The following is a 15,036-nucleotide window of genomic DNA, read 5'->3' as shown; positions in this document are numbered from 1 at the left end:
AGGTAGGAAACATCTCCACTTCGCTGATCCTCAACACTGGGGCCCCACAAGGGTGCGTGCTCAGCCCCCTCCTGTACTCCCTTTTCACCCATGACTGCATGGCCATGCACGCCTCCAACTCGATCAACAAGTTTGCACACGACAACAGTAGTGGGCTTGATCACCAACAACGATGAGACCGTCTACAAGGAGGAGGTGAGGGCCCTCGGAGTGTGGTGTCAGGAAAACAACCTCTCAATCAATGTCAACAAAACAAAGGAGATGATCGTGGACTTCAGGAACCAGCAGATGGAGCACCCCCCTATCCACATCGATGGGACAGCAGTGGAGAAGGTGGAAAGTTTTAAGTTCCTCGCGTACACATCACGGACAAACTGAAATGGTCCACCCACACAGACAGTGTGGTGAAGACGGCGCAACAGCGCCTCTTCAACCTCAGGAGGCTGAAAAAATGTGTCTTGGCACCTAAAACCTTCACAAAGCCAACATTTTTTAGCCTCCTGAGATTGAAGAGGCACTGTTACGCTGTCTTCACCACACTGTCTATGTGAGTGGACCATTTCAGATTGTCAGTGATGTGCACGCCAAAGAACTTGAGGCTTTTCACCTGTTCCACTGCGGTCCCATCGATGTGGATAGGTGCGTGCTCCCTCTGCTGGTTCCTGAAGTACACTATCAGCTCCTTTGTTTTGTAGACATTGAGTAAGAGGTTATCTTCCTGGCACCACACTCCCAGGGCCCTTACCTCCTCTCTGTAGGCTGTCAGATCTCTGGTTTCAGCCACTTGCTATTTAGAAAGTACAGTTGGCGAGTGCACAGTGCTCTGTTCGGAAGTTGGCTTCACCTAAAGTAAATTGATGTTTTGCCAAAATGATATAGGTACTCCTGTCTAAATCATTCAAAATACTTTACCAGAGGGCTTGATTTAGCCACAGAGGATCATTAGCTTCTTTTTTTAAATACTCTGGATTCTTTCAAATCACAAGTGTATAGGCCTATGCCTATTTGGGAAGCCAGCAATTTGGGGAGCACTCGTGGCAATAAGCCTAGCAGATTATTGAGTTGCGGCTGTAAGTGAAAAGCATCTAAAATGTGTGAAGATAATCTGTCTTAAGTATAATTTAAAGTGGTAAAACAAGGAGGGGAGGGGTGTGTGGCAAAGATATCAAAATCAAATCAAATGTATTTATATAGCCATTCTTACATCAGCTGATATCTCAAAGTGCTGTACAGAAACCCAGCCTAAAACCCCAAACAGCAAGCAATGCAGGTGTAGAAGCACGGTGGCTAGGAAAAACTCCCTAGAAAGGCCAAAACCTAGGAAGAAACCAGGCTATGAGGCAGTCCTCTTCTGGCTGTGCCGGGTGGAGATTATAACAGAACATGGCCAAGATGTTCAAATGTTCATAAATGACCAGCATGGTCAAATAATAATAATCACAGTAGTTGTCGAGGGTGCAACAAGTCAGCACCTCAAGAGTAAATGTCAGTTGGCTTTTCATAGCCGATCATTGAGAGTATCTCTACCGCTCTTGCTGTCTTTAGAGAGTTGAAAACAGCAGGTCTGGGACAGGTAGCACATCCGGTGAACAGGTCAGGGTTCCATAGCCGCAGGCAGAACAGTTGAAACTGGAGCAGCAGCACAGCCAGGTGGACTGGGGACAGCAAGGAGTCATCATGCCAGGTAGTCCTGAGGCATGGTCCTAGGGCTCAGGTCCTCTGAGAGAGAGAGAAAGAGAGAATTAGAGAGAGAGAAGATACTCCAGATATAACAGACTGACCGTAGCCCCCCGGCACATAAACTACTGCAGCATAAATACTGGAGGCTGAGACAGGAGGGGTCAGGAGACATTGTGGCCCCATCCAATGATACCCCCGGACAGGGCCAAACAGGCAGGATATATCTCTCTCCAGAATGTGCTCCGCTGTCTCCTGCCAATTATTGGACATTCATTGTTTCATTGTGTGAATTGTTTGCCCTTTGATTGTTTATTTTTATCAGTTCCCCATTACATATGTAACGAGTAGGCGTAGTAAATGTACCTTTAATCCCCATCATTTGGTTAAATTCATTTCCATTAATGCATGTATTACAGTCACTAACCGTTCTTGGAGTGGAAATGTTGTTTGCAGAGTTCACAACCTGCTAAACTTGTGAGAAAGAAGTTTTGATTTATTTTTTTAACCTTCATTCAGGCGTTGGTGTCAATTTTTTAATTGTCTTTTGTTTCAAGCTCTCCATGTGAGCAATGATTTCTCTATCCTGATAAGAGCATTTGCTAAATGTAAAAAATGTAATACAATGTTGCACTTCACTAGAGATAGCTCAAGACAGATGGAAAGGGAGGCAGACAGGCGGAATAGAGAGATCAATGCGATTGAAAGAACCTGCATTTTTATCAGTATATTTTCAACTATTTTTATTTGTCAGCTTTAGGTCTATGTATTTTACTAAGTTGATGATTGAAGTTATAGGTTACATCTCTAAATTTCCATGCCCTAACGTCTTTAGCCACCAATGGATCAAAATGTATCAATGTGTCCATATGGCAAAGGCTGGTGCTGTTGCATTAGTTGAGTTTGAACTTTTAGATTTGTATCATTTTAATTCAGATTTTTATGACTATGATTCATATTTTTTTTAAACGAAAACATTATTATTGAAATGAAACTGTTCCACTAAAATGTGCATATAAAAATAATCATAACTGGCATGCAGACAGGTAAAAATTTGAGGATAAATGTAAGCTTCCCCAAACTCGAAACTCACAAGCTGCCTATGGTCTTTAATATAACACCCATTAACAAAATGTGTGCGTGCGCTTGGCAGGAGGTCCCATAACAAAATGGGCCCACCTATAGAAATCAAATGTCCGTCCAACTGATTCGTTCTGGGGGCCGGCCCTGGCTTGGATATGTGCTGAGAGAAGGACAGTGTACCTTCTAGCCATACTCTCAATTGTATGAGGTGACAACCTCAAACTACGTAAACCCTCAAGCCCCCCTGTGGCTCAGTTGGTAGAGCATGGTGCAACGCCAGCATGATGTGTGCAACACCAGGGTTGTGGGTTCGATTCCCATGGGGGGCCAGTACAAAAAAATAAATATATGAAATGTATGCATTCACTACTGTAAGTCACTCTGGATAAGAGTGTCTGCTAAATGACTAAAATGTTCAGAACATGGATAAAGCTTGCTGGGACTATGGCTAGAACACATGAAAGATATTTAAATTCCTGTAATGTCAACAATTTATTTTGTAGTCCTTTATCGAGGACTTTATTCACTTCAATTTTATAGTTGGAGGTAGGATCGAAAATCTATTTCTTGTAACATTTGCTATAATTTTTTTCCGATAAACATGTTGGTATTAGAAATCACAATCCCACCTCCCTTATCTGATCTGTATATTAATCGAGTTATCATTCATTAAGTCATCAAGCATTTTTTTTAATTGCCAAGAGTGCACAAAGCTGTCATCAAGGCAAAGGGTGGCTACTTTGAAGAATCTCAAATATATTTTGATTTGTTTAACACTTTTTTGGGTACTATGACTCCATGTGTTTCTTCATTAGTGTTGATGTTGTCACTATTATTCTACAATGTAGAAAATAGTAAAAAATAAAGAAAAACCCTTGAATGAGTAGGTGTCAACTTTTGACTGGTACTGTACGTCTGCTCAATGTCAATTTTGCATTCATTTGTAGATTGATTTATAGTAGAACGCTCTCTAGAGGAATGGTCAATGATGCGTAGCAATTGGTCCAATGAACAGTAATTAAGTATCTTGCACCAGTGTCTGCAGAATTCAGACTCTTCTCTCCATATGTAAGGCTCTTTTTGGATATGTTAGCCTCGTGGGATTCTACTGTTGTAGTATTTGCTGAGCGTTCTGGCGTGGAGCTCTAAGCTAATTACTCTCTATTTTACTTTTTTGGTTATTTTATTTCATATTCTTCCAGTGTTTCCTTCTCTGGGACTATGGTGGTTGTTAAGTCCCAAGGGAGTAGAATTTTCTCTGCATCTCCTGTGCTGAATATGAATGTTCGGGCTCTCGTCTCAGTAAGCTTGCCAGTGATGATTTTAGCATGTACATCTTGGTGGGGCAAAGCCACAACACAAAACAATACATTAATTGCACTATAACGGTTACAAATGGTGCCCTACAGGGGCCTACATAAAGCTGTCCCAACAGCAAAGCTTTCTTTTCAGCACCGTGTAGTGAATACTTACCACTGCTTACACCAGCGAAATCTTGTCTGGCAGCGAAACAGTTCATTCAGCCTAATTTACTGCCTTTAAAAAAAACAAAGCTGATATGGCAGACTTGCTTAAAAAATGTGGTTTCTACTGACAATTGAGATGTACAGTCGTGGCCAAAAGTTTTCAGAAAGACACAAATATTAATTTTCACAGTTTGCTGCTTCAGTGTCTTTAGATATTTTTGTCAGATGTTACTATGGAATACTGAAGTATAATTACAAGCATTTCATCAGTGTCAAAGGCTTTTATTGACAATTACATGAAGTTGATGCAAAGAGTCAATATTTGCAGTGTTGACACTTCTTTTTCAAGACCTCTGCAATCCGCCCTGGCACGCATCAGGTCAAGCGATTTGGCTAGGCAAACATATATCTTTTTTGAGGCAGTATCATAGTAAGATCATGTTGCTATAGGTTAGTATCACCACAATTATGCCTATAGCCTATCAACGGTTATCACGGAGGTTAACAGTGCTTTTCTTCTACCCATCCTGGTCGCAATTAATCAAAAGGTTTGCATTTTGGATTTGGGTTTTTGGACTGAAAGTAGCAGGGGTGTGGGTTGGGGTTTTTGTGACTGTGTGACGTTATTGCCTTGTGCTCACCTGGTAAAAGTCTACTAGGGTAAACTAGGGACCCCGGTTTTATGGACACACAATTGATCGTTTTGCCTGTACGGTGCAATATTTGTACCTTAAAGTGTCCATAACTCTATTTTACGACAGTAAAAGTCCAGAAACACTTGTTATGACCTTGATTTTTGTTCAGACTCACCTGTTTTGGATTCTAGGGACTCTAGTGAATAGACTGGACCCTGATTTTATGGACACACAATTGATCGTTTTTCCTGTACAGTGCTATATTTGTACCCAGGGTTGGGTAGCTTACTTTTCTAAATGTAATCTGTTACAGTTACCAGTTACCTATACAAAATTGTAATCAGTAACGTAACTTTTGGATTACCCAAACTCAGTAACGTAATCTGATTACATTCAGTTACTTTCCCCTTAAGAGGCATTAGAAGAAGACAAAAATGTATGTTACCAATTGAACTACATCTACTGCAGGATAAATCAATGTTAAAGTTTACATAACTGGCCATTTATGGATGTTACATTTTACTTTATGGGTTGGTTATGTAGGATTTTTCTAATCTAAACCATCGCTTTCTATTACACACAATAATATGATTAAATTATATCTTTACATTAATATATATAATTTATAAGTCCAAAAACGGATATAGCAACTACAGACTGACCCTTTTTAAGTCTATCAAAAGTGTGCGAGTTTGAGCATGTGTCCATTAGGCCTATGGATTTATTACATTTTTTATCAGCATGAATTAGATTGAGTAATACAATACCAACTTTTATTCCATAGGCTGGGATCCGAACTATGCAGCTGTTGCAAGAGCGCATTTTTCACTGGTTTCAAAAACAATGATTGATAGGCAGTTTAAACTTCTTGAATTGAACCATTATTGGGTTCAAACACACTTAAATTTGTGAACAGCCATCCACAACAACCACAATCCGTAAGGTGCAAATAGCTAAATGAGAGAGCAGCAGTGGGATACACATCAATGCGATATGTAGATATCAATAATAAGTGATATCCGGATCGCAGGAAACTAAACTGCTGTCATCCTTACCTGTAAGCGTTTATTCAAATTGGATAATCTTTGGATGCTGACAGCAGTCGCACCATTTGAAGAAATGGCTTGGACTGTAGCCTACAAAAACCTATTCCTGCTATTTTCCCGCTATCCATCAAACACATTTGGTGATTCATCATAGTCGTCTCTGATTTGTGGTCAGACTCGCTCACGTGGAACACACTTAAATTTGCGCTTTTTAACACCCTGATTTGAATGTCATTGAGAAAACAGAAGTGTCAAAGATTTTTTTCCGCAAACATCTTTTCTGAATTTAAAATTAATCTTCGAAGTAATCATCTAGTTTTTCAAAAGCCTCTAATCTGATTACAATATTTTTGCTGATAATGTAACGGATTACAGTTACCGTTTTTTGTAATCCCTTTCTCCCCAACTCTGTGTGTACCGTATAGTGTCCAGGGGCCCCATGCAAACTTATTTGCTCCACCTTATAATATTATTTATTAAATAAATAAGTCATTATCTTTCATTCAGTTCCCTCCGTGTAGTTATAATTCAACATAATGCAAAAAAAATATCATGCTGCAATTAGCGTTTTACAGCAGACTTTTATTTTGACGGCAAAATCCAAAAACCGGAAGTCTAAATGTTGCTACCGGCATGCTAATGTTGCTGCCGTGACGCTAAGGATATTCAAATCCGTTAAATCTCGCGATATTTAATGTATTATATTTAGACGCGTTGATACGTTTTAAAACAGGGAACAACACTGCTGTCTACTCCACCCAAAATTAGTATATTTTTCCAAAAATATATTTTCTATCCCCAGTGTTCTGTCCCCAACCCTAAAGGAGTGGACCCTTTTGCCTAATCCCATTCCAATCAACCACTGCTATAACCTACTTGATAGTAGATATGTCCCAAAAGTGTGCATGTGAATATCAATCAAATGTATTTATAAAGCCCTTCTTACATCAGCTGATGTCACAAAGTGCTGTACAGAAACCCAGCCTAAAACCCCAAACAGCAAGCAATGCAGGTGTAGAAGCATGGTGGCTAGGAAAAACTCCCTAGAAAGGCCGGAACCTAGGGAGAAACCTAAAGGAACCAGGCTATGGGGGGTGGCCAGTCCTCTTCTGGCTGTGCCGAAGAGGAAGATAATATGTTGGCCATGTATTGATAGAAAATCACTGTAGAAAAATAGATGAAAAAATAAGTCATTTCTGTATCGCCAGAAGAGGTCTTAGAAAGGGTCAGATATTAAATGGAGGAAAGATTAACACCAAATTGAAGTTGAGCTTACAAGAATATGTCGGTGTGCCTCATTACATGACAATTGGAAATCTCTGGTGCAGTAAAAACTCCTCTCCCAATCTGAGTCAGCAGCAGTTATCGGAGCTAGACTTTCGTAAATGTAATTGCTTTTGCTCAGGGGATGGATTATCTTCACACACACTTGTTATCGAAAGTTTGAATCTATGACACAAGACAGGAGAGACCTGGGTCCCGGACCTGTGGTATGCAATACTGGTGTCCGAGGCATCCTTGGTGAACTGACATTTTCATTCAAAGTTCCCCATGTAGAGCTAGCAGAGCAGAACATATGAGTACTTTTAGATAAGTGGCAAAACTTTTTAGATTTTAAAGTAAAGCCAATGGACTTAACCAAAAATGTATGGTTTACATTTAGCTTTACTTTCACCTTTCAGACAAAACTTGGAGATATTTTCATCTCATCAAATCTTTATTTGAGGATTGAAAGGATTCCTAATTTACTGTAAATGTTGATGCATAACTAACTGCAAAATACACCAGTGTAAGGGTGTGGTATAGTAGCCTACTTGCAGTGCTCCTAAACCATTTCAGTGAATTCGATCATGCAAATGACTAATGAGAGTTGTAATTGAGTACTGACAGAGTAAAATGGTTTGATTCACTATTGAAAAGGTGGTATTTAATCAGACACTTGGTCAGGTCTTCAGGACAACACAGCTGATTGAATCATCATCCGTTCTTCACCCAAACTATTTCAAGGAACTCATTTGTGAGGCACATGCAGCTTTTCTCTGAACGAGTTAATCTCTCTAGAAAGGGAAAAACACAAAGAAGCATTTATGAGTTATAGGTATGTCAGGCAAAAATATCATAATAATCCTATTGAATACTGTTCACTAAAAACACTCCATACAGAAATGGTCAAGCATGATGTGTGGTTTGAATGGGTTCATTCACCAAGCAAAGTTATGTCCTTTCATATACAGTGCCTTGCAAAAGTATTCATAGCCCTTGGATTTCCTCACATTTTATTGTTACAAAGTGGGATTAAATTATTTTTTATATATATATTTTTAAATATATGTTTTGTCAATCTACATAAAATACTCTAATGTGAGTGGAAGTGGAACATTTTTTAAAGGATAGAAATTAAATAACTAAAATGTTGTTGCATAAGTATTCAGCCCCTTGAGTCAATACATGTTAGAAACACCTTTGGCAGCGATTACAGCTGTGAGTCTTCTTAGGTCTTTTAGAGCTTTACACATCTGAATTGTGCAATATTAGCCCATTATTATTTTCAGAATTCTTCAAGCTCTGTCAAGATGTTGGGGATCACGGCTGCACAGCAACTTTCAAGTCATGCCATAGATTTTCAAGCAGATTTAAGTCAAAACTGTAACTTGGCCAGTCAGGAACATTCACTGTCTTCTTGATAAGCAACTCCAGTGTAGATTTGGCCATGTGTTGTAGATTATTGTCCTGCTGAAAGGATAATTTATCTCCCAGTGTCTGGTGTAAAACAGACTGAAGCAGGTTTTCCTCTAGGATTTTGCCTGTGCATAGCTCCATCCCATTTATTTTTATCCTGAAAAACTCCTCAGTATTTGCCGATGACAAGCATACCCATATAATGACACAGCCATCACCATGCTTGAAAATAAGGAGGCAGTTACTCAGTAATGTCTTGGATTTGCCCCAAACATAAGGCTTTGCATTTTGGCCAAAAAGTATATTCCTTTGCCATGTTTTTTTGCAGTATTACTTTAGTGCCTTGTTGTACACAAGATGCATGTATTTTGTATATTTGTATAATTTTCTCTGTCATTTAAGTCATTATTGTAGAGTCACTACAATGTTGTTGATCCATCCACAGTTCTCCCATCACACCCACCCTGTAACTGTTTTAAAATCACCAATGGCTTCATGGTAACATCCCTGATCAGTTTCATTCCTGTCCTGCAGCTCAGTTAAGGACTGAATCTTTGTGTCTGGGTGATTTAATACATAATCCACAGCCTAATTATTAACTTGACCATGCTTAGAGATATTCAATGTCCGATTTGTTATTGTTACCCATCTATCAATCACTGCCCTTCTTTATGAGGCTTTCCAAAAGCTCCCTGGTCTTTGTAGTTGAATCTGTGCTTGAAATTCAATACTTGACCGAGGGACCTTACAGATGTTGTATGTATGGGGGACAAAGGAAGGGTTAGTCATTAAAAAAATCTTGTCAACCCCTATTATTTCACACATTGAGTCCATGTAACTTATTATGTGACTACCCCTGAACTAATTTAGGCTTGCCTGAACAAAGGGGCTGAATATTTACGCAATTACTATATTTTAGCTATCACATTTTTATTAATCTTTAAAAGATGTTAGAATTTTTCTTCCACTTTGACATTAGAGTATTTTGAGTAGATTGTTGACAATTAAATATATTTTAATCCCACTTTGTAACAAAATAAAATGTGAAGAAATCCAAGGGGTATGAACATTTTTGTATGGCACTGTATCACGTATGACCCTTTAACTTCGAATGCATTTGCATCGAATTCCTCAAATGCTGTGTATATAGTTTCATAGTACTAATAAGTGATATGTCAAATGAGAGGTCAGATACACCCTGAGGACAAGGCCTATGCAGAAATAGGAGTGTTCGTGTGAAAAGAGGGGCCCCTCATCCTCTCCCTTACAATTGGGTTTAGTTGGTCAAATATATCTCCAGTTATGCAATGTGTCCTTCATACTGGTGTTTGAAGGGAGGAAATGTCACATTCCTGTAGTTAATGACTTACCCTGTTGAGAAGGAACTGTTTGTTGTTATCTTGGATATAACAGTCGTACTTGTGTGTCCATGCGAGTTTGCTGCGGGCTCCAACAGATTGCTTATCTAGAAAGTGGGGCGGTGCGTGCCTGCAAAAGTGGAAATGGTGAATAATGGATGAAGAAGGGTGCACCTACATTCACTCAACACTCCACAAGCCTGCTGTGATGCTATCACTTTCACATTGGAAATGTGCACAGCTTGCAGGTAAAGTGATTCTGACTGGTTGAAAAATAAAATATACTATATAAAAGTGTGGGTTACCACATGTGGGGCCTACCATGGGTTTTGATATCTGTGGGTGACTCTGTCCTCAAGGGCTGAGCGGAATTCAGCTCTCTGTAGGAACAATATGGTCCGAGTCACTTTGAAAGTTGTATGTTATAACATTTGAATGAATAGAATAAATTGACTCAATTAAAGTGGCTTGTCTTAATACCGATGTAATGCCAGCATCAGAATGAATAGGGTCATGACTTGAGAATCGTGATTTGAGTATTGTTGTCTTCTGACAACATTCTGAGCACTGTGTCCATTGTGACATTTGCTGAGAATCATGATTACAGTTTTGAGCATTGTGACAGGTGAGCACAGTGCTTGACTTGGACTAAATAGGTGCCGGCTCTCATTTTGGGTGCCAGCACTGTTTACATTTACAGATGCAGGAGCTCCACAATACTTTTGAGCTAATATTCTATAAGAGGAACAGGAGCTCAAGCAGTAGAACATGAGGTGCCGGTACAAAGCTCCGGTGAGCTCCTGGCCAAGTCAAACACTTGGTGAGCATTATGACTTCATGACTACAGTATTCTCTTATGACATTCTGGCCATTGTAACAGGTGAGTATAATAACCATATAATTATTAATTAGAATACTAGAATGTGTTTTAACCTTTTTATGACGGTCCAAAGGTCAGCCATGTTGGTCAGGGAGTTTGTCAACCATGGTTTGCCAGTGCTGTGATAAGATAGTGAAGAATGTATCTGCACTGTTTTGTGTTAGCTAACTAGCCAGCCAGTTTTAGAGAAATTATCCCATTAATTTTTCAAATGAACTGCCAATATGCCAACATTTCATTCAAACACTAGCCAATCCACAGCCATTCACTGGCGCAAAGCAGTTGATGATAGGATTTAGACAAGTTGTAAATCCAACAAGTACTGATATTGTATCATATAATAAGCACTCACAGCATTCTAAGAAAACAAAATCTGTAACATTTATGGACTGTTTACATATATTTTAGAGGTTATTTATACAGAATTGGTATAAAACCCGTATAAACTGTATTTATCATTATTTGAAAATATTTTAGGTTGACTATAATTCCATGAAACAATTTCTGATACATCACATGCCTTACTTTATATTTCCTGCATAAGTAAAAGCAGGAAATCCGTCACCTATGCCTCTACTGCCATTCATTCCAATTTAGACTGGTTTTGGGTTTCTCCCTGACCAAGATGGCTGACATTTTTACCCCATTATGGAACTTTGAGGGCTTATGAAATAAAATGTATGATGTAGCTAATCTACTAAATGTTCATCAAGGTCACCTAACTCCCTCCTTTATTAATAATCGAATTAACATCCAGCTCACAGGCTTCAACACTTATCTCCCTCACTAGCTTTAAGCACCAGCTGTCAGAGCAGCTCACAGATCACTGCACCTGTACATAGCCCATCTATAATTTAGCCCAAACTACTACCTCTTCCCCTACTGTATTTATTTATTTATTTTGCTCCTTTGCACCATATTATTTATATTTTAACTTTGAACTTTCTTCAAACTACAAATCTACCATTCCAGTGTTTTTCTTGCTATACTTTATTTACTTTGCCACCATGGCAAAACCTCCCTTATCTCACATCATTTGCTCACATTGTATATAGTCTTATTTTTTTCTACTGCATCATTGATTGTATGTTGTTTTACTCCATGTGTAACTCTGTGTTGTTGTATGTTGTCGAACTGCTTTGCTTTATCTTGGCCAGGTCGCAATTGTAAATGAGAACTTGTTCTCAACTTGCCTACCTGGTTAAATATAGGTGAAATAAAAAATCAAAATAAAATACAATTTGGGCCCCACCTTAATTTGCATATTGCTGAGCAGCGTCCTACGGTTCAACAGCTGGTGATATTCCATGCCCCATCCCACCCCTCCAATGCAGCACTGTTTGGGCATGGGGGCTGGGGTGCAGGGAGCAGGCCGGCACAGGTAATTCAAATCGCTTGTACCCTCAGGTGACAAAGGGCCAATGCCAATGTAGCGGGGAAAGTCGATCAATCTTGCCTTGTAGTCTCCAACTCCATCTGGACCTTATTAGAATCAACATAATGAAATGTGATAACCATTCAGAAAATAGTGAGCAACACAGAGCCCTACTCTAAAGGTTTATGCTATCCAGAAATCTTGGGACGTCCATACCCTAAACCCTAACTTTAACTCTTACCTAACTATGACCCTAACCTTAACCATTTTAATTGTGAACTTCCATGGGGTGACGTCAGAGTTGGTATGTCCAAAGGATCCCGTTTAGACTTTTCCCTAGTCTAAAGTAGTGCACTAAGGAATAGGGTGGTAGGGTGGTTACATTTTACATTACATTACATTTTGGTCATTTAGCAGACGCTCTTATCCAGAGCGACTTACAGTAGTGAATACATACATTTCATACATTTTTTTGCACACACCATGCTCTACCAACTGAGCCACAGTTGGTAGAAAGTTCATTTGACAGTGGTCTTTTACAGAAAGCTCATTTGCCAATGAAAAGGCTGTGTCAAGTATCTCTCATCCACTCACCCCCACAGTTTCTTGTCCCGACCTATCTACATGTCATTAAAATCACAAAATACCAATATTTATAATGACAGACCCCTAATGTATAATTTCCAAAACAGACCTAATTATATACATCATGTAGGCTACAGTATGTAGGCTACACACAATAGCCTATGTAATAAGAGGTGATTGTTGTGTAACCTATTTCTACCCTTGTAACATTCTACATCAAACCCAATAATTATGTGACACATACCTGTAAAAAGCATCCTTTGACCATAGGCTTGGGGGAGCCTTCCTTCCTCCATTGTGCTACTCTGCATTGGAACTGTTATTTTTGGACTAGATACTAGCAGCCGAGTACACGGTTACAGCAGCACGCCCGAGGGGGATAATTTGAGGGCGCTAGTCATAGGGTCAGTGGGCTGTTGCCATGCGACTAATGGTTGTCACGGTGTCAGTGTTTGAACGCATTAGTGCCGCGTTTCCGGATTAGTCGGAACTAGGAAACTCGGAAATGTCCGATTTGCTAAACTCCACCTGCCGTATTTAACGAACCAGCAAGTTGGACATTTCCGAGTTTCCTAGTTCCGAGTAGTATTTGAACGCGACATTAGTACTTAACTCTGTTGTGTCATAATTACCTCCAATTCGGTGTCCAATTTTACAAAGTGTAATTGTACCATGGTCCACCAATTTTTCTGGAAACCTTGAACAGCACTGGAGCATGTCAAATATAACACGTGGTTAGAATATAGTAGAAATACATCTAATAAAATCAAATGCAATCGAACATAAGTTTTTCCCATTTCCTATTTCCACACTTGACATTTTCCTCCATAGATCAATGCAGAATGAAATTCCAGTCAAATAAAGCTTCAACAAATAGGCCCCCAAACAAGTAATTGTAACGATGAACTATTCCAAAATGTGCATTTGAGTGGCATATTTGCTCTTTGAATAGCCTATCTGTATGTGTTATTCCCCCTTTCTGTCGTTGGATGGCGACAAATGATAACTTTGTAGGCCACAATACATTGTCCTCCGGCTCCATTTTTGTAAATGGACTCGCCCATGAGCCTCCCCTTGTGTCAGTCACCATGGTGGCATACAGCAAAAAGCTGTGGCGGCGGACCCATCGTCACTTTTAAACCCATCATAATGATTTTTTAAAGGCTGCCTTTGTACATGTAGCCTATACATTTATTATAAAAAAATGGACAACCGGTTATTGTCAGGATAGATGAGTAGTTTGCTATTTTATTTGAAGGCGGATACATTGAATTGTGGCAAAATCAAGAATGCTGAAGATACATATATTTGCTTTTAGCGTCGGCTTAGATAAAGGAACAGTTTTTCCATAATACAACTGTATAGCGACACGTCTACTGGGATTTGGATTCAGGATTCTTCGAGCCGCACCTTAATAGCAAGTTTTTTTTTTGTTGGGATCGGTGGCAGCCTTTTGATATCGGTTTGGGGACAGAAGAAACCCCTAGGCTCACATTGTGGCCTGGCCATTGTGGCCTGGGGACTGATACATTTCCGATCTTTAGACCACTGGAGTTCTCTTATTAGTGGATAACCGACTCCGACTGTGGCTTGGTCTGTGAATATCCAGCCCGCGAATATTTGCACATTGTCAACAATATAAGCAATTTCATTATTTGAAACTCGTCTTCAAAACAATGGCGTCTTATGTCGATAACAGCTTTCGTCAAGCTGTGATGATGAATCCGGCCGAAAGAACGCAACAGGTCAGTATAATGATTTGATATACCTTCAAATACTAATCTCGACGTGTTGTGAAACCACTCGGTGACTATGACATAGGTCTATCGTTTCCCGCAGCCACTCTCCTTCGCTACATTGTTACATTATTTCTGTGCGTTGCCATTCTGCTACAGGGTTACGTATCCTGTCTACATCCCGCTAAAGCTCTATCAAGGGAGATAATCTCGAGGTACTTAACATAACAGGACTTGATAGTAACCCGGCCACTTATGTCACGAACATTCACAGACCTGGCACATTCCAGCAAATGTTTCCTGTTTTCCCAAACGGCTATGTAAACATTCATAGGCTGCATTGTTTCGCAAACAGTCAAATAATTGACCAATTTTGCTAGATGTATTTTATTTTTGTAAGCAAGAAAAAAAAAAAAACATAAGCCTACACGAATGCTGTAGGCGTAAACCAAGTCTAAACAACCCTTAAATGTGTGTCAGGCATATTGAGCTTGCGTGGACATTTATACAATAGTG

The 15,036-nt window shown here is 39.5% G+C and overlaps 2 protein-coding genes across 11 annotated transcripts in view; one reads left to right on the top strand and one right to left on the bottom strand.

The window, feature by feature from the left end:
- Nucleotides 1-7,611: 7,611 nt before the first annotated feature.
- Nucleotides 7,612-13,807, bottom strand: spmip2 (sperm microtubule inner protein 2). Of its 2 annotated transcripts, none has more exons than XM_029770749.1 (5): nucleotides 13,417-13,807; nucleotides 12,077-12,306; nucleotides 10,266-10,324; nucleotides 9,957-10,074; nucleotides 7,612-7,964 (listed from the first exon to the last, which is right to left on the bottom strand). In XM_029770749.1, the coding sequence occupies exons 1-5, from the start codon at nucleotides 13,499-13,501 to the stop codon at nucleotides 7,956-7,958; spliced, it is 501 nt and encodes a 166-aa protein (XP_029626609.1). In that variant the 5' UTR covers nucleotides 13,502-13,807; the 3' UTR covers nucleotides 7,612-7,955. The 2 variants fall into 2 exon arrangements, with proteins under 2 accessions (XP_029626609.1, XP_029626610.1); XM_029770750.1 differs by lacking the exon at nucleotides 13,417-13,807 and adding an exon at nucleotides 13,029-13,270.
- Nucleotides 13,808-13,873: 66 nt separating this feature from the next.
- The window catches only part of LOC115205100 (rap guanine nucleotide exchange factor 2), a 138,536-nt gene continuing 137,373 nt past the window's right edge, over nucleotides 13,874-15,036 (top strand). For 4 of the 9 annotated variants that reach the window (XM_029770741.1, XM_029770740.1, XM_029770737.1 and 1 more), the window contains exon 1: nucleotides 13,874-14,529. In XM_029770741.1, the coding sequence (XP_029626601.1) occupies nucleotides 14,461-14,529 (69 nt within the window). In that variant the 5' untranslated portion in view covers nucleotides 13,874-14,460. The remainder of the gene's footprint in view (nucleotides 14,530-15,036) is intronic. The other 5 variants (XM_029770738.1, XM_029770739.1, XM_029770743.1 and 2 more) reach the window with 2 other exon arrangements.

Source organism: Salmo trutta, chromosome 13 (genome assembly GCF_901001165.1).
Source record: "Salmo trutta chromosome 13, fSalTru1.1, whole genome shotgun sequence".
Classification (NCBI taxonomy): Eukaryota; Metazoa; Chordata; class Actinopteri; order Salmoniformes; family Salmonidae; genus Salmo; species Salmo trutta.
Note: the sequence above shows the minus strand (reverse complement) of the source record. Positions and strands in the feature narration are given on the sequence as shown.

Bases quoted from the DNA above. Each gene is read 5' to 3' on its own strand.
- spmip2 (XM_029770749.1), bottom strand. From the start codon at position 13,501: ATGCTCCAGTGCTGTTCAAGGTTTCCAGAAAAATTGGTGGACCATGGT. The intron at 10,325-12,076 runs GTGGGGCCCAAA...TTGTTCCTACAG, and splicing joins TCAGCAATATGCAAATTAAG to AGAGCTGAATTCCGCTCAGC. The intron at 10,075-10,265 runs GTAGGCCCCACA...CCACTTTTGCAG, and splicing joins CACAGATATCAAAACCCATG to GCACGCACCGCCCCACTTTC.